Source organism: Tyto alba, unplaced genomic scaffold (assembly GCF_018691265.1).
Source record: "Tyto alba isolate M040663 unplaced genomic scaffold, T.alba_DEE_v4.0 Super-Scaffold_9, whole genome shotgun sequence".
Lineage (NCBI taxonomy): Eukaryota > Metazoa > Chordata > Aves > Strigiformes > Tytonidae > Tyto > Tyto alba.
The window spans coordinates 34,178,358-34,200,390 of record NW_024881330.1 but is presented as its reverse complement, the minus strand read 5'-3'; the positions used below and the strand labels follow the sequence as shown (position 1 = coordinate 34,200,390).

General features: G+C 38.8%; 1 protein-coding gene across 3 annotated transcripts in view; it reads left to right on the top strand.

Annotated features, from left to right (window-relative positions):
* The first annotated feature begins 1,280 nt into the window (after positions 1–1,280).
* Positions 1,281–22,033, top strand: part of CRISPLD1 (cysteine rich secretory protein LCCL domain containing 1) — a 46,706-nt gene continuing 25,953 nt past the window's right edge. The window contains exons 1-2 of one of the 3 annotated variants that reach the window (XM_033007947.2): positions 1,281–1,637; positions 2,641–2,963. In XM_033007947.2, the coding sequence (XP_032863838.1) occupies positions 2,706–2,963 (258 nt within the window). In that variant the 5' untranslated portion in view covers positions 1,281–1,637; positions 2,641–2,705. Of the gene's footprint in view, positions 1,638–2,640; positions 2,964–22,033 lie in introns of those variants that run through there. The other 2 variants (XM_033007948.2, XM_033007949.1) reach the window with 2 other exon arrangements.

Genomic DNA, 22,033 nt, shown 5'->3' with positions numbered 1-22,033 from the left:
GTAAGTCCATCTAGCAAGACAAATGGGATGTAAGTATTGCAAAAATCCAGATTTGATGTGTAGACTGTGTCAAGTTCCTCTAATTTTTGGTTTCCCTCCTCTCTCTTCAATCTCTTCTGGATGACCAGACTGTAAGTAAGGCTCATTCATCCGTACCAAATATGACAGATACTAAGACATCCTGGTGCATAAACCCTGAAAAATCTTGCATCTAGACTGTGTATCCAGCTGCACAGTGGCATTTTACCTCAGAGAAAAGACCCTGTCCTTTAAAAAATCAGTTTTGCTGGGAGAAAAGTTCAGTGCCCGATACTTGGGTGCAGAAGTTCACTACCTGGCATTGCAAAGCAAAAGTCGTAAAGATCAACCAATATAGAGCACAACAACTCTTGCATATCACAGTGCGAAACAGTGTACCTATAGCATCCTGCAAGTCAGGTTAGCTTCAAAGTCTTTAGGGAAATTATAACTAAAGTTGAGAAAGTGAGATTACAATAAGAAGCAGTGTGTTACTTGCATGGCATTGTTTCTCTTGGGCCCATGAAATTTGGAAACATTTACAGAGCCGTTCAGAAGCCAGCTGGATTCCAATGAATTTTAAACTCAGCCTCTCAGTTTCTGAAAAGGAAAACACTGAAAACCTTTGCATGCTGGTACAGCAGTCCTGCAAAGACTGGAAGTCGGTCAATCCTGCTGTTAGCAAAATGTACCAAATTATACTAAATAAATGAAACATTGTCCTGATCAGCTTGCATAAAATATTCAGGCTAGAAGACTTTGATGAAAATACAACACAAAAGTACATAGCTGACGCCTAGTCCTGCCAGAAACAGAAATGAGTGTTTAGAAGCTTTTGAACTCTACTTCGTAAAGACAAGTCTCACGCGGCCGGTCTGGATCCACGTTAAAATTCCTGTCCCGATACCTCCGGCCACATTCACACACTCTGGAGTTTTTCGGAGCTCATGTGCGAACCCCCAGCTCTTTCTCTTTGCCGTGTCCCAGCAGGAGCAGGCTGGCTGAGCATCCTCTTGCCGGCTACCGGCGGATGGAGGCGGCGGGGGGGGCCGGCCCCCCCCAACTCTCCCCCCCCCCCCCCCCCCGCCCCCCGACCTTTTCGAGGCGCTGGCTTTTGCAGGACGGAGGCCGGTTTCTGGCAGGAGGCTGAGGGAGGTCCCGGGCCAACGCTTGCTGCCCGCGGGACTGGAGGCACCGCCCGGGGAACCCGGTGCGGGCTCCGCCGCGCCCCCCCCCCCCCCCCCCCCCCCCGGCCCCGGGGGGTTGGTTCCCGCGCCCCGGGCGCTGCGGGTGCCGGGGCCGGGCGCGGTGCCCGGAGCGCGGCGCGTCCCGCCCCGCGGGGTGCCGGGGCGGGCTGTCCGCCGCACGTCACCGCCGCCCGCGATAAATGCCCGGCGGGGCGGGAGCCGGGCGGAGAAGCGTGGAGCTCCTCGGGGAGGCGGCGAGCCCGGCGGGGGCTGCTCGGCTTCGGCCCCGCTGCTGGACGCGTCCTCACCCGCCGCAGCGAGGCGGGGGCGAGGCCCTGCCGGCACCCCCCGGCCCCGACGCGGGCCTGGCGTGGAGGTGGGCGGCGGAGCGGAGCTGGCGGCGGAGAGAGGGAGCCAGCCGGCGCCGGAGGGGTAAGGGCGTTGGGGGGGGGGGGGGGGGGGGACGGCCGGCGGCTCCCCGCAGCATCCTCCCCGCGGGGGGGGGGAACGGGGAGCGGGGGGGTCCCCCGGTCGTGGAGCGGCTTCCCGGGGCCGGCTGCCCCACGGAGAGCGGGGCCGGGGGCCGGCTGCGGGTGGCGGCGGCGTGCTGGGGGGGGAGCCCGGTTCTGCCCCCCCCCCCGCCTCTTTTTGTTTCCCCGCCCGGCGCGGTCGGTGTGGCGGGAGTCACGCGTTTTCACCCGCGGTGAGGGGGGTGAGCGTGGCTGCCCTGCCTCCTGCACTCAGTCGTGCAATAGGTGATGCTGGAATACTGTGTTCTTGGAAGCGGTGCTACTTTTTTTTTTTTTTTTTTTGTGAGAGTTATCTGTGCTTTTCTTTGTTTGGGGAACAGAATAACCCCATCGCCCCCCATTTTCTTGTCAGAGTTGAATACCTTTAGCTTTACTAGCTTTTTGGAAATATAGAACAAAAGCCTTAATCAAGGTCATATTTTGAAATGCAGTGAGGGGATATTTCATATCTACTTTATTGCGTTTTTCAGTTCGCATTTTGGCAGTGAATGCAAGCCTTTTAACTTTTTTTGTTCTTAAATTCCAATATTGGGAGACCTTATCTACAGACTGATCTGCGTTGATGTCTGGCTTCTTTTAAGTAGATATGAAAAGCATGCTTTCTTACATGTGGGCAGTGAAATGCACGTGCCAGTGTACTACATAAATCCATTTGAACAAACTGAAGTTCATAAGGTTAAAGATAAGCTCTCTTCCCAAATCAACAGTGTATACCTATTAGGATAAAAAAACAAACAAACAAACAAACAAAACAACACCCCAACCAACCAAACAGCATTCTGGTTTCTCCCCTTAAAACAACAGTGGCACACTCTGTACAAACTACAGTTTTTGTTGCTTAGTATGTTCTTACAGGCCGGTACTTCAACCGCCAAACTACATTACTCTCTCTTATGCATTTACAGCCAACAGACCTGGAAGAAAGACTTTGTCTTGAAGTTAACTCCTGAGCATTTCGAGATCATTCATCATGAAGTATGTAGTACAGGAATGGCTCAGAGTAACTACCTTGCTATTCATAGCTCAAGCAGTTTCTGCAATGGTTCTTCCCAATACCACGCTCTTAGAGGAACTTTTGGAAAAGTACATGGATGAAGATGGTGAGTGGTGGATCGCCAAGCAGAGAGGGAAAAGGGCTATCACAGACAGTGATATGCAAAGTATCTTGGATCTTCATAATAAATTACGGGGTCAGGTGTATCCACCAGCTTCCAATATGGAATATATGGTAAGGAAAAACTGATAGCAACATGAAGAAAGAAATGTTCTTAGAATAGTTACTGTCACTTTATAAAACAGCATACTTTCAGTCTTAGCTTGCTTGTTTTCTCATTTAAAGCAATTGTTACTTGTCTTATTTTTTTTTTTTTTTTGTACAGGGATGAACTGTGAGATAAAATGCCTGTTTGTGGATCAAGTGTCACGTTTTACTGATATTAATTGGTTTAATCTCCCATAGTTCTCCTGAATTTAAGTGGCAATTCCTTAGTGTTAGAGGCCAGTTTCCAAAATGCTCAAGGTAGTTGATTGTGGCCTAAGAAGTTACAATCTAAGAGTACTGAACTCTGAAGTTTCAAAATAACATGAATTCTCTCCCATGCTTCTAGGTTGGATGGAATTTCTGAGCAAAATAATCTTCTATAACAAGAAAGTCTTCAATTTAAGTTGGCATGTGTTACTGAACTGAACTTCTGTATGTTCCTGTATTTAACGGATTAATAATGTAATACATAATTTCTGTTTGTGTTTTTCACTTAAGAAGCCTCTATATTTGGTTTGTTGTTAGTAAACTTAATTCTTCCGTGTTTCTGAACTTTGATTTTTATGCCACAGTTCAAGGCTAAGACTATCTCTGCTGCTTGCTAATTAGATCAAATCAGGTCATTAGAGATTTTAAGAAGTCTAGAAGTCTGACAAGAATGGGCAACTTTTCTTCTGTATTCTTATTTCTGCAGAAAAGCTCACATTTTTTTCCTGTGTCCACACTGTGTATTATTTGTTTATCAGGCACCACAGAAATAGCATTACTGTAGGTTGGGTTGTTTATAACAAATGTTACACAGGTTTCTTGAGACTTTCCATTGTGAGTTCGTGAGAGAGGAACATTTCAGGATGTAGGTGTCTTTCCCATCTTGGAGTGATGTCTTTCAGATCTGATTGAACTGAGCGTATGTGTGTCCTGGTGAAAGCATCAATAATGGTAGTTTAACTTAAGTTTACCTATATGAGTGTTACTAAGAGCCGTCAGAGAACTATTTACCACATTTCATCTCCAAACAAAGGGATGATAATATCTGAAACCCCTTTAGCCCTTTCAGTTACAACTGTCTGCACGTATCCTTAAACTTTGTTTTCTGTTGTGTCTTTTTCAGACCTTGTTGTAATACAGGTAACCTTTTTATTCCCAATAACTTGGGTTGATTTATTTCTGGAAGATTTAACAAAAAACTGTCCAGCCTTTTGTAAAATGAGAATAGGGAAGACTATTGTTTTCCCATATTAAAATACTGCAAAACTTTTTCCTGAGATTCTACAAAAGGGTAGCTCTGATTTCTAGTCATGTGCCTTTTTCCATTCCTTATGCCATTCTGCATTTGCCTGTGTTACGTATCTTGGAAAGAAGAATTTAGGTGTACTCATTGGAGTTAGATTTTTGACAGCTGTATTCTTCAAAGATTCCTCCTGCACTTCACATACTTGGCCTAGGCTTTGTGTTAGGTCTGCATCTGGAAACATTTTTTTTGTTGTTGTTGCTATTTTTACTGTGCTCCCCAATGACCCCTGACCAGTACAAGCAGCATGGAAAAGAGATTACCCAGTTTTAATGTTGAGGAGATATTCTTACATCTGGTTCCTCAGAATGGGACAGCAGCTTTCAGGAGAGTGAGATTCAATTTCAGCATAATATCCAAGGGAATCAGGGATTGGGATGGGCAAGAGTTTGAAGTTTGTGAATGCAAAGGGTCTGGTGAAAAGGACGAATACATGTTCTGGGACAGGGACCCATGAGAAAGGCTTGGAGAGAGGTTGCGAATTGGTCAAGAAGGTGTTCAGAAATCAGTGGTATGGAGGGAAAGAGCATCTGATGAATAGATGTGGCTGGGGGAAGAACTGTGACTCTCTGGGCAGAGAAGAGTTGGGAGCGGGAGTTTATGGAGGGAGGTTAAGAGCACAGAAACTTGTGAATATGCTATTTTAAAAGAGTAAGCCTGAGAGTGATTGGGAAGGGAGACTGTACCTGGAGGAAGCAGGTGGGAGTCAGTACTGGGATCCAAGAGAGGATGGTTTAGGAGGCAGTGGGAGCTCTCCACTGCTTGCGCAGAAGGAGGAAATGACAGAATTTCTGGTTGCTTGCACATGTATTTTTATGATACCATTTCTGATTGTGTGGTTGTCCACCTTATCTATACGCAGTGTCATAAAGCAATCAGGGCTGTTTTGCTGTTTAGTAAAGAGCAAAATTTGAGTACAGAATTGTAAATGTGGTGTGGAGCCACAGATTGAACAGCAAAGAAGGAGCAATAAATGATAGCTCGTTAAGGAAGCATGATTTGTTTTGTGCAAAGAGATTGCTTTGAAAAACTGATATCTGGTCATTTTCATCATGCATATATGCAAGAAATAAATTACAGAGCCAAACTCCGTTCTATCACATTATAACTTCTGACAGATATAGCTGCATAACTATTACTGCTAGGTTTTTGTCCATAGGTAAAACAAATGCCCATTTTGACACTTAATAGTCACTTTCTTTTTCTATATGCATATTGATAATAGGATGGACAAGTTCTACTTTAAAGAAATTAGTACTCTCAGATCTTGTTTTCCAAGGGTGTGTGACCTCTGGATCAGTTTTGTGAATGACAGAAAGTTCAAACACTCAAGTATTGATAGCACTAAAATTGTACTTTGCTATTTTTTGTAAAAGAAAGGATGGGGATAAATGGGGATGTTTAGTTAAAAAAAAAAGTTTGAGCAGATAGACCCATACCACTAAAAATAATTTTGGCAGTGTGATACATTGGGTCCTACAGAGCTGAGTTCCAGTGCTCTAGAATAGGGAAGCAATCCCTCTAAATGTTTGCCTGATGTTTAGTGAGCTAGTTAAGTACAGCTGAAGTACTTTTGTCTACTTTTGGGGTGCTTTATTATAGACATGTTCGCAAAAAAAGCTCTTGCTATGGGCACAGTCATGTCACTATAAGCTGCCCCTCGTACTAGTAAAACCTTTCATCCTAAATAGAGCTAGCTCTGCTTGTGGAAGGGAATTTTTAAATCTTACTGGATCCAAATGGAGGTGATCAAAGTCCAGGTGCCTCACAGATATACCTGTCTCTCCAGAAGTCTGTGGTATATATAGCTGAGGAGTTTAAGATCTCTGAGAGCGCTTGGAGCTGGGAGGAGGTATGTGGGGGCTGCAGGCTCTCATTGTGCTCTTAGTGTGTAACAGCGGAGCTGACCTAACAGGCGGCTCTGGCTGAAGTGTCTCTGTCCTGCTCCTGCCACTGGCACATATCTCAGTTGATGGTAAGACTGATCCAAATACTTAAAGAGTCAGGGTTTTATTTTTGTTTGTTTGTTTGTTTTTTTTTAATTAATTTTTAATTTTTTTTCCCATTCTGAGTATGAAACTGGCTCCCTACAAGGTTCATGGCTGAATCAGTTGGGTACCAGTGCTGATGAAAGTGCATGGGAATGCATAGCTGAGGAATGGGAGGGATGAAGAACCACACTTTGGGTAGGAGCTATTCTGTGCCTTACTTGCAAAGCCCAGCCTTACCTTTGAGAGAACCACAATGCTAATGCCACATTTTGGCTTAAGTTGTGCAGAGGAGAAAAGCTTTTGAGGATGGTCTGCAGCATATAAGATCTTGTTTTTTTTTTTTTTTTTTTTTTTAAAAAGAAAACAAAATGGTTGAATTACTTATTTTCTGAACAGCTGTCCATTCTTCCCCTTACGCCTTGAAGAAGAAAAAGGGTACTGGGCTATCACAGTTCAGAGACCTAAAGTTCCTAGCTGTAGTAAGATTCACAGTAGATATGTGTAATGAACAGAATGTTCTCATGGTTGTCTGGCTGAACTTACTGGATGAAAAGTTCATATTCTCAAGTACTATGGCTCTATTGGTGAGCAGTAATGGATTTCTAGGGTAAGAGAACAAGAACAGAGCATGTGAACAGAGAAACTTCTACAATTAAACACCAGAGCTTCCAGCAAACAGCAGCTTAGGGACTTCCTAAATCCGCTGTTGTACTTTCTGTGTCCAGTCTTAGATGGAATCTTCTTTTATGACTCTGAATGCTTTTGAGTCCATTTATATTATTTGGGTCCATGACCTAAAGTTGCAGAGCTCTATAAATTTAGTTATGCACTGTGTGAAAAAGTACTTCTCTTGCTTTAGACCTGTTCATCTATTTGATGCCTTATTTTCCTTTGTGGTGAGAAATTAAAATTTCCTCAGTGGTCACATCTTTTTCAGCTGAAGAGTCCTACACCTCTTGCTTGAAACCTGTTCTGTCTGAAAGGCTATTCCATTTTATTTTCCTTCTATATCTGCTATGGTTATACTGTTTTCCTTTTAATTCAGAGGGAACAAACCAAACTGTTGATAGTTATGGCATACTGCAAATTGAAATACTTGTATTTTTTTTTTTCTTCACTTCCTAATAAATTTTAACATTGTTCTAATTTTTGACTGTCGCTAAACTAAAGCTGGCGTTTTCATAGATCTATTCACAATAACTCCAAGATCTTTCCAATGTGCTGAGGTCGTGTAGTATACTACAGTATATGTGTAGTTGGCTGTAACCTCCAGCAATGCCCTCATTATTTTGCACGTGTTCACACTGAATGCTCTATATCATTTTGTCTTCCGTTCACCTCTGAGTCTCTCATCTCTATCTTTTATTTTCTAGTCTTGTTTTTAACTACCTGAAGTAGTTAATACCATCTTGCATTCCCTTTTCTTGGGCTATCATGAAGGTGTAGAGCAGAGGACCATGGACACAAATTCCAGGGAATTTGAAAAACAATTTCATATTCTTAAATCTGTTTTCTGTCTTTTGTCACTTTTTTCTTTATTTCATGATAGCTTAATTTTATTAATTTAGGAACTTTGCAGGAAGCTTAACTGCACCTAACCCTTTTCCACATGTTGTTGACACCTTCAAAGTCTAATCTATTTGGGAGGAATTCGTATTATTCATATATTTAATAAGGTTTTTTAACTTTTCCTATGAAATCATCCCAATGGAAGCCAGTTTTTAGTCTGCAGTTTCTCAGGATCTATTGGAAGCTTTTTAAAATAGTAACACCCACACACTGTTTTTTGTTACTGTGGTAATGAGGTCACATTGAGAGGTTGTGTACCACAGAGTTATTCAGAAGTTTCATGATCAAGTTCTTCCAGATTGTCTGGTCCTGGCAATTTGATACTGTTAATATTTTCAGTTTCATCTAATGTTTAAGTCTGATATGGATCTTCCGACTTGCGTTCTGTCCCTTGCCTCTTTCTCCATGTAGAAGGATTCTGGTATGAGAACCTGCCTAAGCTCCTCTGTAGGGAACAGCAGTCCAACAAATTCAGTTAACTTCTCTGCAGTGGCCTTATATGACCTTATGACTGCATGTTAGATCATTCTTTCCTAGACCTCTTCCTTCAATGCTGAGAGAGTTTTTAAATTGTCAAAATGACTGCAATAGGAAAAGAGAAAAAAAAAAAAAAACAACAACAAAACAAAACAAAAAACCCCAACAAAACAAATAAAACAAACCAAAACAAACAAAAAAACCCAACCAAACCAAAAAAAAATTTTTTTTCTTGAGGTTGTGATGAACAGTTTGTTACAAAAACGTATGGCAGATGCATGCTGTATATATGTTTATCCTGCCATATGCTGTACAGAGTTGTTCCCTAGTAAAGGAAGGCGTAAGGAACCTTTTATTTTTGGTGTGCACAAGAATTTAACAGTACTGGACAGAGAGCAGAGAAGGATGATGTTTCCCTGCAACCCTTCCAATGCTTGTATAAAATACTGTGCTTTCAACATTCCCCGCCCTGGGCCACTGACCCCAGCGTGGCCGTCACACCGTGTGCACGCTTGGGGTGCGCTCCTACGGAACAGAGACGTGAGCCAGTACGGAAAGCTGAAGCCAGGTGCTGGTAGCAGTAGTCAGTGTGACCAGAGCCGTGTGCTGTTGTGGCTCGGCGGCTGCTCTGGTGTCCCTGCGGGTTCCTCTGCTGCGTGGGAGCTCTCTGTGCCCGCCCAGCCTCCCGCAGCAGAGAGCTCGCCTTTAAGAAGAACATGGAAACCATCGCGCTTTGTCTTACACTTGTCAATGTATGTAATAATCTTGGAATATATAAGGCAACACATTCTTCCTGTGGTTAAAATTGTTATTTGGCCAGCTGACTTCAGGCAGCCTTGTGCACTCTACTGCCATCAGTCCCGCCCTTAAATAAGTGTCACCCAAGAGACTGTGACTAAACGAGGAAATCGGTACATTGGTTTGTTGTGGATTGATGTGGAAGGCCTTATTCTATGTTATTTAGCTAGAAGCGGTTTTGTTGTGATTAATAAATACTTGCTAGATTGTAAAGTGTTAATAAAACTTAAACCCCTTGTTTTGGGCACCATAACCCTACAACTTCCTAACCTCTTTATCTTTTTTTGTAAGCGTTACTTGTGTATTATGGACTGAATTTGCAAAAACTTTTTTTTTTTCCTTGATAATTCAATTGGCAACATTGCACTTTAATAAATCTGAACATATTAATGAAAACGGCAATATTGTTTTTTCCGTGGTTATCATGGTCAACACTTTAAAAATAATCATTATTATTTGGATAGTAGAAGCCATTAGTTCCTTTATATTCCAAACAGTTGTACTCTGCAAAATCAAAGGACCCACCAAGGATAAAATTTACAAAAGCAATTTTGCTTAATTAATTTATAATGCATTCTATTTAAAACCATTCTGTTAGTATTCATTCCTTGATGTCATACATATTTTCCCAAACAAATGAGTAAGTCAGATAGCTGATGTGAGATCCTTATTCCATGCGTGTGCCTTTGCTGTATTGAAAAGTGTTTAGGTTCCCAGCTTGATAGTAATGTATTTCAACCTGGTATTTCTTGGCACCTAGCCACACACAGCATTTTGTAATTACTGTAATTGGAGAACATCAGTGTCGTCTTGGGCACAGAAGTCTTTACTTAATTATTTTTAGTCTTTTGGCCAGATGCTGCCAATAAATGCTAGAGGTGTCATTGCAAAGCCTGTGCCTTGCTTCTATAAAGTTTTATTTTGCAGAACTTGTGAAGAAAATACAGTCTTCTAGGGGTACTTTTTAAATCAGACGAGAATAATTTATTTGGTCTAGCTGCATGGTTCTTAGGCACAATTATGGATGTGTATCTGGCAGCAGTATTGGATCTGTATTTTCTTCATAGGGGGAAAAAAAAATAGTTCATACTTTGTGTTGGTATAATACCTCTGAAGGTCTTGGTTTGAAGACCTTGATAATGATGTGTTGAAAGTGCTGATGATACCATATAATTCCTTTCAAAACCATGACTGACTTGTGACATCAGTGGGGCTTTGTATTTTGGGAGGCTTGAAGGCTTGCCTCTCCATTTCAGTAACTTCATGAAGACTTCAGAAGATGAAAATTAAGAATGACTAAATATTTCTCATCTAGATTTTTCTTAATTTTTCCTCAGGCAAATGCCTGCTGTATTTAAATACAAATCGTTGGACTTTGGATTGTATGAACCCACTAGCACATAGAACTCTTGCATGGATAATAGTAAAATGTAGTTTATGTCATCATAGTGACTGAGTAGGGATTGAAATAAATTTTTGGCTGTTTTGTGATGCTTTTCAATCCTATGACCTGCATAAGTCTGGATGTAGCAGTTTTTCTCTCTTGTATTTGTCAGCTCCCAGCTGAGATTTTTTTGTCTATAGTATACTTAGGAGAATTAAAACAGCATTAGGAGATGTAAAGGAAGGTCTTGTAGTGGACTTGTACATTTCGGTGAAATTTTCTGTGCTGAATAGAAGTGCCCTGTTAAATTTCCTAGACTTTTCTGACAAAACTTTTTCATGTCTTTGTTTAGTGTATCTTGTCCATTTTGCCAAAACTCTTTAGGGATGCTTAGTTAAAAACAATTCCCATTCCTTTTGAGCAGAGGGCTTCAGGTTTGTGGCTGGAGAGCACTGGGTGCCAAGAACAGAGCAGCTTTTTTCAGATTGGACCTGCCTGCTTTCCCTCTGGTTTTCCACTTTTCTGCTCCACTTCAAAGGTTGGTGGAAGTGCTTCATCTCCTTTGCTTGTGCTCAAAGGCTACTGACACTGCATCAAAGAACAGTGACGTTGACTTATCCTCTCATTCTCTCTGGCAGTTTTAGCAAAGGATTGTGCAATGTGAAGTGGCCAAGAAAGCAAGTGGATAAGTCCACGGTATGACTTTTATTGATGTAATGCCAACAACAACTAAGCAACTCCAAGTAAAGAAACTGAAAGTGGAAAGTAGCAGAAAGGCTCACTGTCTCAAAGTTTAAGGGAGCTTTCCCAAAATAAAATAACTAACAACACAAGACAGACACTGTTCATCTTTTATTTTGCTGTCAGAGAACTTCTTCATCCCCCATATAAAAAACAAAAACAAAAAACCCCACATAAATTAATCAGTAGTATCAGAATCAGAGCTTAAATGCAAAGTACAAACTGAACACAGAATCAATGACATCTATAAAAGTAATTCCATGTAGCCTGTCATCTTCACAATACCTGCCTGTGAATCTTCTTTAAGATATTTTTAATTGAGGAAAAAAACATTTCCTAAAATAATTTTATTGAAATGCTAGATATGAATTTATCCTGTTATCTGTAAATACAGTTCTCAAGCTTAGATTTGGTGTAAGTAGAGTGACTATCATGATTAGAAAAGCATGATTCATCAAGAATTCATTAAGAATCTTCTGTCCATATAGAGAAGGACATTTTTTACTTTATTATGAAGGAAGCTAACAGTTTCTTAAAATTAATATTTCACTCATTAAATCCAGAATTTTGTCTGCCTGATACATATCCCAATATATTTGTCCTGAATTCCCTGGTGGTTCTCCAAATGGTCAGGAACTCCTTCAGTACATTTTTCCAACTCTCTTTTTTGATATTTTATTTAAACAGATTTCTAACGTTAGTGTCAAGTCACATATGATCAATAGGTGCTCTCTGCTAGTAAGTTCAATTCACGTATGTCAAATCACAGTGGTCATCTTTTAAAAGCATTCACTCTGACACATATTTGAGATACTGTGGCTAATTCCTGTTCAAAGTCCAGGAAATTCTCTACCATCTCTAAAACTGCTGTATGAAAGCAATCAGTTACAGCTAGTTTATGGTGGTAATCACTACTAGGATTTGAGGTAAGGATGTGTGCTCTGGTCAATTTGTGATCAGCTATAAATATTTATGAATACTATTTGTAGTGAATGTGTGTAATTCATACTTTGACAATGGGCAAAATGCAGAAATCAAGATCAGTTTTCATACTGTTAACTTCTCTTCCATTGGTGTGAGCATATAGAAGTGAATAGGTGATTTTTAGTTGCATTCTAATAGGAAGTCTTTGTGCACTGCTTTTAAAAAGTAGAAAAGTAAATGTACCGTTTCAGAACATTTTGGAAAGCTGAATATTCCAGCAAGTTTTTTTTAAGATGCTTAGAGTACACACAGAATTAAATGTGATTAGTCATGTCTCCTGGTTCCTATTCCTGGTTTTACTTTTTGAACACAAAAAGCTCAAACACATGAAACTGTAATAGGGAGATACTTCTAAATATTGGTGCAATTTATTCAGTGTTCGGCAACAATATTTTTGGCCTCATACTGCTTTCCTGTTTCCAGGCAAAAGCCACAGTTTTCCTGCTTTTTACTCTTTTTCCAAAAGAGTAGCTGAAACCTCAAGGTCTATTCAGGGATCTCTGCCCAGTTTAAAGCTCTGTAAACTCCAGTGTACCACATGGTAGCGTGTAAGGTCCTTACCATTTCATTCTAGACAGGTAATAGTTCTCCAACGGAAAATGGGTGCCTAACTTTTTTGGTAGTGGAGAGTTTAACAATTTCAGCTATCCTCTTTCTTTGTGATTAAAGGATGTATCGGTACTAGTTAGTATGGTTCGTTTTGTATTTTCAAGGAGAGTTTTCTGGTGTTTCAGTACTCCTGAGTTTTTTTTGGTTACTGCTGTATACTCTAAGGGACCTTGGGCTAGTATGGAGGCCACATTCTTTTCAAACTCAGATGACTGAAGGTAAGCATCTCAGTTGTGTGCAAGTTATTGACTTTACCGATGTGCTAATTATCGTTGGTTTCCATGGACTTCCTTCAGCAGCCTTGGTGTGGATGAAAATGCCCCACCTAGGTGTAGCTGAAAGCCAAGCTGGTGAAAACTGCCAGTGTCTGTTCATCAAGAAGAGATCACGTCAAACCAATCTATTTTCTTTTCTTATGACCCAGTAATTAACCAGCATAGTGTATCAGAGGGAAGTAGTAGGTGTCATATTTTTGACTCTGGAAAGTTTTTGACACTCTCTACCCTGATGTTTTTGTGAGTGAAAATTGACAGAAACTCTGGGTTAAACCAGCAGAAGATTGAAGGCACTGACACTGTTGGAGTCCATCCCTTTTTGGTTAAGCACTTAGGTTACGACTTGGGTGAGCAAAGAATACACTTGAAAACTGTAGAATATGTTAACATGGGCAGGGGTTGGGGTTGTTTTAGAGAACAAGATCAAAATTAGAAGAATTTGACAAGTGGAAGTAAGGACCTGGAATCAACATGATGTTATTACCTGCAAGGTATAGAATAAGGAAGAAATCAAACAGGTGAAATACAAGGAATAAAATGTAGAGGTAACACTGCAATAAAAAGATGGAGGAGTTGCACTGGGTTAAAAAACAGTATGAGGCAGCAGACTTTGAAAGGAGACTTCTCTGTGTGAAACTGGTGAGACCTTGTCTGAAATGCAATGTCCACTTTTGGTAATTTTTAAAGAATAGTCTAGCCATTCTAGAGAGAATGAAAGAGATTAGTGGGATTGATTATAAATACAGAATACATGATTTATGGGGAATATTGAAGGAATGAAGAAGCTGTATTTATTTCCCAGATTAAATAAATAAAAATTGGTAGAGGGAAGAAGGTAATTTCTTTTTTCTTGGCAATGAAACATCAGCAAGCATTGCAGGGCAGGAGGTTTAGGTTGCATACTAAGGAAATCCTCTTTACTCTTACAATCATAAAATTCCAGAAAATAATTACTGTAAATATTATTCTGAAACTACTGTTACTAGCTTTAATCTTAAAAATGCAGATAATATGCATATATTTGATTCTGGCTCAGTGGAAGAGGCTAGATAGACTACAGTCATGATCAGTCTCTTGAAGTAATTTTCAGCTGTACCTTTCTGTCGTTCTGTGCTGGTGCCATGCAGCTGACTTCTAGTTCTTAACTGTATTTCTAGCTTATTTGCTCATGGCATTTCTTATTCTATTTAATCTTTCCTTTTTTTCCTTCTCAGTGTCATTAGTCTTAAAGAATACAGTGGATTCTATTAAAAAGTAAATAAATACCCATACTGTACTGTGGTATTTACTTTACCACTCTCTCCCTATATTTAGAATGTATACAGCAATGGGGTATTTATACTATGCCATGGTAAATGTTTACTTTCAGTGGTGCCCACTGTACTTACTTTTCCGTCTTTACTGATCTTAAATTTTAGCTCTTTTTTTCCTTTCCATATAGTTCCATTCCATACAGTTTTTTTCTGCCATCCTATGTATGTGAAAAGCTCTCCAATTAAAATGTTATCACTATTTTTTTTATTATTATTTTACTGGAAAACATTTTTTGAGCTACTGGGCTTGCCAGTTCTGTTGCAATGTTGGTTGGTATAACTGGTGGACTGGCTTATGCTGGTCTGCCTTGGGTGAGAATGTACTCTTTTGATTTAACACTCACACAACACAAATGGTGGGATTCATTTCACCAAGCTTTTGATGTCTGTGGTGTAGATGCCTGCATTTGAGCCAGTCTTCTTTATAATTAGATAAAAATGAGAATTTCCAACACACAGTTTATCTCAATTAAAGGTGAGTATCTAAAATTATCTCCCTCTATAGATGCTTATTTGTCTATGTAACTGCAGAGGTAAATTAGATGATTAGTTCAGATGTTGATATCTGCTTTGAGGCTGTTTAAATTCAGAGGAGGTTAATCCCACCCCATGTGATCAGTTTGGCTGTTGATGAATTGTAATTTAAGCTGTGGTATCCTCACTGAAACATCATCTCTTCTGTAAGCAGAACATTGGTTTCAGTCTACATGCTACTTGAACCCCATGTTGACAGAGGTTAAATACCACAATTTGTAGTCCAGTCTGTAAAGTTAAACTGGTGTTAGTTGTGGTTTATTTTAATGTGATATGTTGTAAACCAGAAGCATTCAGAAGATCCATATTGCATGCAGCATCCCTGCTGCAAAACTTGTAACCTTCTGGTGTAGAAGAGTTGGCAACTGGAGTCGGTAACTCTTACTACTGTTCAGTTTGATCTGCCACCGGCGTTTTAGCTTCAGCTTTTCTAGTTGATGTTCAACACTTGTAAAATGTTGATACTGCAGCATCTGTGTGAATGTCTTTGATGGTGCACTAGGTTTTAACAGGAAACTGGTGAAGGCAGTGCCTGTGTTGGCAAGTGTTGTGGTGCAATGGGAGCAGATTTGTAGAGCAGAAGAATTGGTGCTGAGGACCTGACATTCATGCTGTCTGTATTTCAAGGGTTTTTATTTTGAACTAGGTCTAATCTGTGTGGGCTGAATACCCATAAACAACTGCAAAGTGTTAGAGGCACTCCTGGAGCATAACTCCTGGCGTTTTATCTGGAAAAGATACAATTTGAACTCCAGGAGTGCTCTGTGATACACAGTAAGTGTGAATGATCAGGACTTTAATTTCATAAGCACATTCCTTATCTACATTAAAAAACAAAAACAAAACAAGCCTTCCCCTTAAAAAAACAAAAACAAAACAAAACAAAAAAAACAACAAAAAAAAAAAACCAAAACAAACAAAGAACCCCAAACCCTAATCCACTTTGAGTTCAGTCATGGTGGTATTGCAACCCAGTCTAAAAGATCAGTGTCGTTTCCTGACTGCTGGCTTCATGAAAGGGAATGTTTTAGATAGATGTGTGTGAACTCTAAGAAATGCAGCAGAAGTAGCATAAATAATCATGATACTCAGATGATATGCAAGTTGTTTTCCAAAGCTGAAACAGGAAGACACTAGATCAAGTATACAACCCTACTGAGACTATAAGGCTGAAGCATGTAGAACTAAATGTTTTCCTCTCTTACTGTAAAATAGATTATTGCAGGGACTGGAAGTTTAGCCAATGTTCCTTCTGTATATAGTGGCTCAAATGTAAGTGTGAAATAGAAGTTCTACTATGTGGGTATATTGTTTTGGATAGCAGAAGCATCTGACCATGCCTATAAATCTTTGGCCTATAGAATCTATAGACTATGCCATCTTACCAGCGTTAGACTATTTAGAGTAGATGATGAAATCTAGTCTAGAGCAGCACTGAGCTTTGAACTAAGGGGTTTTCTGTGTGGATGAATTACACCATGGGAGGAACGTGCTTCACAGCAATGATACATAAAAAGTTAATGGTAGACCATTTCTGTCACACTTGAGGATACAAGAATAAAATGGAAGTGGTTATGATGGTAACTTTCTACAGATAAAGATATGTTCTCTTGGATGGATACAGAGAAAGATATGTCCTCTTGGATGACCCAGAAACTGGTTTCCATTGTCTGGATCTTCTGTTCTGAATGTACATGTTTCATTAGAGTAAAAGGTTGTTTGTCCCAGAGAGGGGTATTACTTGAGAAACTTTTAGAATGTTTGCATGAACTAGGGATTTTAGGAAGAGTACATGTTGCAAGTTTAAAAACTTAATCAAGATAAGATCTTGCTTAAGTATTGAATAAGCACTTGAGGAAGTCTACCTTGCAGGATGTTGATCTTGAATATCAGTAAACTCAATATTACCCATGCCTGGTTTTTTTTTGGTTTTTGATCCTCTCCTGAATTTGGAAATTTTTATGTCAAAACCAAGCACAGTGGGTATCTCTAAAATCACCATCAGCATCACTACCCTACCACTCAGCTATCTTTGACAAATATTTCAGTTTTTCATTTTACTCAACAAAACACAGACAAGCTCTTGTGAATGCCACCAAAAAGAAAAATTATTAGAACAATGGCAACATGATTTGTTTCTATAGAGAAAGGTCTGTATTAATAAATCTGTTCACCACTTAGAACTAGACCAGCAGGCAGTGATGGGGGAGGGAGGGACATCATCTTTGCCTTCATAAGAGCCTAGATATCTAAAGTAATTTGTTGCTTCAGTCTCTAGGAATATGTGTGTACTCACACTCCAGCCTGGCTATCAGCATAACAGTACCCAAACCCCTTTCACTGTTAGCGCTGTTTAATGTACCAGATGTCTAAATTAGCTGTGTGAATCAGAAGAAATGTATACCTTTATGCTTACAGAACAAATGTAGACTTGTGGTGATACCATCATCTTTAGCTTAATTAAAATAGGTGTGTTTTTTTTTTTTTTTTTTTTTTGTTGTTTTTTTTTTAATTATATAGTCCATCCTTAAAACAGATTTGGAGAAAAACCTAAGAAAAACTTCAGAGACGTGAAACATCAGATACAGACTGGAATATAGGAGATTAGTGTCTTTCTAGTTAAGGCCAGGTCCATAAACTTGTAAAACCTGTACATGACTTGTGCAAGCCATGTACGTGACCTCTAAGATAAAGTCTGCAGACTGTAGTTGTAAAGAAGTTAATTTGTCACATAGTTATCTGTGAAAGCTGGAATTAGGAGGGATTCAATGCTTAAGTATAATAAAGAAAAGAGGTAAGATAATGGGCTCAAGTTTTCACAAACTGAAATTTCACATTTCAAAGGGTGATCACTCATTATTTCCTGTAGCTTTGGTGCACAGTTATTTATGTATGCAGAAATTTAGAAAGCACTGAACCAAAGGCCATTGTGAAAATTTGTCTTGTCCTCTTATGTCCAAAACAGAAAAGTACAACATACATTTCTGAAGCCAGGTGCAAACATGAACTTGCGCTACATGAGAGAGAGGGAAAGAGAAGTACCTAACTTGGTAGCTACAGGCACTTTGACATCATTAGTACTGAGGGACAAGAAGGCAAAAGACATCTTTAGTTTCTTCCCATCTCTGCAGTAGCACTGTGTCTTCCCATTGCTAGGTAACTTCTTTTTGTCTTTATAAATAGCTTCACTAAGTGATCTTCTCTTGGAAGTAAAAAAAAAAAAAAATGCAAGATTTGGAAAGTAGAAGGACATTTATCAATTTAAGACATGCTAGCAACTCCTTTTACCTTCGTTGCTACTCTAACAGAGTTGTGTGAAACAAATGGAACAGCTCCAGGCAGGTTTCTGTTGCTGACCAGTTGGTGATATGTTCAGTGTCTACCTGTCTCTCTATCTCAATGTAGAAAGCCAACCCTGATGATGATTGCTTATCTAAAAGGTAGACCACATGTAGTTTTCTGACAATGTGAGCAATACTTTTTTATGATAAGCAGGTTGAATTACCTTGCACGTAGTACCAAACAATTGTCAGTCAAAATTGCTTGTCAGACCTGGAAATCAGCTGCCTGGTTGCACTTCCATCTTCTTGTGCTCCCATCAGTACCCTTTATTTACCAAAGAAATCTGATAGTGGTAAGTCATTGAAACCTGGTCTTGTCGGAGCATGAATGAGGGAACTAGCTGATGAGGAATTAGCTTTTTATGAAAAGAAACAACTTCCTGTATTTTTAAGTAATGGTGTTTAAAGAGGTTTATTCATCCTTCATTAAGCAAAAGCATCTTTGTCTATAGCTATGCAGAGATTTCTTCTAAACTTACCCTGTACCAATCGTTTCAAAGAGTTGTCTGGAAGTGTTCTTAGATTAAATCTGTAAAATCCAGCTGCTGCTACTGAATGTTAAGGGAGAACTTTTTGAATTAAGTTTAAAGCATCAGAACTATGTCACCTCAGGATATATTTCGGTAGCCAGATATTAATATCACTAATAACATTGTGGTTAAAGTATGAGAAATGCCTGCTTCTGATAGGATGTAAAATACCTATGTTTCTGTCACTCTTCATATTCTTCAATTTTTATTCTGGCTATTTTTAAAATGCCAAGCACCTCGACGTTTTAAAGATTCACCAATTAGTTCTATAGTTGTTTGAATTTCTTCATTGTGTAACTTGCTCTGAATGGACAGTTTTATGTGGTTTTGGAAATCTTTCCTTATACATTTGCTTTCCTGCTCTCATCTTTTTTCTTCATTGCTTTAAGGAGGAAGTGAACACTAGGAGAACAAAAGCCTTTTGAATTTTATGAAATGAAACATGAAAACATATGTGTGTATCTTTCTTTGTATATGGAGATGCTTTCATTGTTTGAAGCCAAAAGCTTGCCGTCATGTAAGTGAAATAAGAGAATGGTACTGAGAGCACAGGGAATAAAACTTGTTCCATTAAGGAGGTAGGTTTTATATACTTATACAGATTATTTTACATGTTTGTTTAATTTAGCCTGCTATGTGAGCAAACACAGAACAAATACAATAAAATGCATTATAGAGATAATCTGACTGGATTGATATGAAAATACTTTAACAGTCTTTTGACCCTTAGAAGTAACATATGCAGTTTTCTTCATTTAACTTCAATCAGAATAATTTAGGAGGGAAAGTTGAATCTCCTATTTTAACTGCTGGAAGAGAAGGACAAATATCAAGGTGATATCAGTAATGTAAAGCAGCTTTTTCCTGTTCTTGATCCAGTCTGAAGCAATGATTAGGCATGTTTGCAAAGCTGTAGAAAACCTTTTCAATTGTTTAAGTTCCAACTACATGTAACTGTATAAATGACCTTTAAAAATATCTTTAAACTAATTTATGCTACATTAGCTGTGATATGGGATTGCAGTCTGTCAAGATTCATTTGACAAATTCTTAATTTGTTTTCAGAAATCCGGTACCTGTTAATTTCTACGTTGATTTGGAGTTGTGTTGTATTGCTTCTGTCTTGGTAGGGGTTGGAGACCCAAGTAACTGCCACTTCCAATCCCTTCTGCCTTTTTTTTTTTTTTTTCCCACTGGCTTTAGGAGGATATTGGTCGTTTATTCCTTTTTTTCATTTGAAAGTCTTTGGCAATCAAGAAAGTGAGTTGGACCTGTAGGAAATTCTATGGAATTGGGAGATTTGGAATATTTCATAAATATGATGTAATTTAGCAGGTAGAATTAAAATAAAAACTCTCCTATTACAGATGCTTCAGGAAGTGGTGGCTTTGTTGAGAAAATTAGACAGTTGGACGTTAAATACTGAAATTAAATAGATCGTTTCCTATGTGTGATTTACACATGACAGATTTTTTTGCATCTGAATATGCAATGCTTTTGATTATTACTCCATCAACAATACTTAATTATTTAAAATTAAGAAGAAATTAAGCTATATCCTGTTAATCTACTTGGTGTACCTCCATACTGTGGACTGCAATTTCACACTGAGATACCTGAAATAGCTTTGAAATAACTGGCTTCATTAGCAACAATAGTCATTGTATATTTGAGCACATTTGAACTCAAACATAGTCTTGATGAAAAAGAAGGAATGTTAATTTGTACTGTAGGTTGATATTTTTTCATGGCTGCCTCTTAACCAAAAAAAGCCTGGATCAAACTGAACATTGGCTGGCAGGATATAGGCAGTGTTCTCTGACAACAAACCATGCTAGGAATATGTGCATGATATCCATGCCAGGTGATTTTTATATCTGGTTTTAAAAATAAGGGGTTTAAGTGTTAAAGGTTGAGGAACAGATGAATGAGTCCTTTTTTCTATGGCACAGAGAGAGAATTTTCTGAACAGCTGACTGTTCGGAAGTGATTTTGTTGTGTGGTATACACATTTGGGAGAAAAGCAATACATGTTGCATCATTTGCTGAAAACCCAAAATATATATATGCAGTTTTTTTGATATCTGATTCATGTCTCACAACATGTTGAAGCTGCGGTTAGCTCTTGATTGATCCAGCCTATTGTGTGTTTGAGTTATGTGGTATGATTGGGTGAATACAAACCTTACATTGTAGTAACTATTAAAGATTTCTGATTATTTTTATCATAAAACTTCTTATTCACCACTTCTCATCAAAATTTTAATGATTAAACTTAAATCAAAATTGATTAATGTATGAAATGTATGCTGTGAAATTTTGTAGTGCATTTTTTATAAAAAGATACCTGTCTTCTAGTGCTTGTATTTAAATTCAGGTAGATTGGAAGTTCCCATGAGATAGTATCACAGACATTTTACAAAGGTAATGATATACGAATTATTCAGGTTTTAATAATGATGTTCTTTCTCTAGTGTTATGAAGAATAGACTACTAAAGCTGTTTTTCGAGATCAATTGATAACTGAATAAATGATGCAAAAAAATTTATATGTAAAAATTTACCATGCTAATTAAAACAATGTAATTCATTAGGCTCAATAATTATTTTCTTAGTAGATTTTAAAGATTTCTTATTTCTTTGACAGACTTACAAATGACAAGTGTCTAGCCTGCTAGTGCTAGTTAGAATACTTCTAAATTTTGATTAGAGAAAGGAAAATTGAAAAAAATAAGTTGAAACAAAATTTGGTTTTAATATTCTCTTGGAGAATTTTATTTATCGGCTTTCAATGAAAACTGCCAAGAAATGTGATTAGCTAAGCTCTGACATCCCCATTACTTCATTCATTCCTGTTTCTCCTTCATATCTGTCATAAACTGATGACTCTGGAGTTTCTGTCATTAGACCTGTCATTATGATTGACATGGAAGGGCAGTGACCAAGGACGGCTGATGTTACCACTGTCTTAGGGGACTTGAGAGCAGAATCATAAATGACGCTGCTCCAAGGAAAATGCACTATGATGAGGCTCACTTCACCATAAACATTAGTAAATAAAAACACTGTAAAGCACCAATAGGACAGATTTAAACTCTTGATGAGTTTATGATGATGAGCCTTAAACTATGACCTTTTTCCCTTAATTGCGCAGATTCCTACCTGAGATCATCTTGCACAAATAAACTCATTCTCAAAGA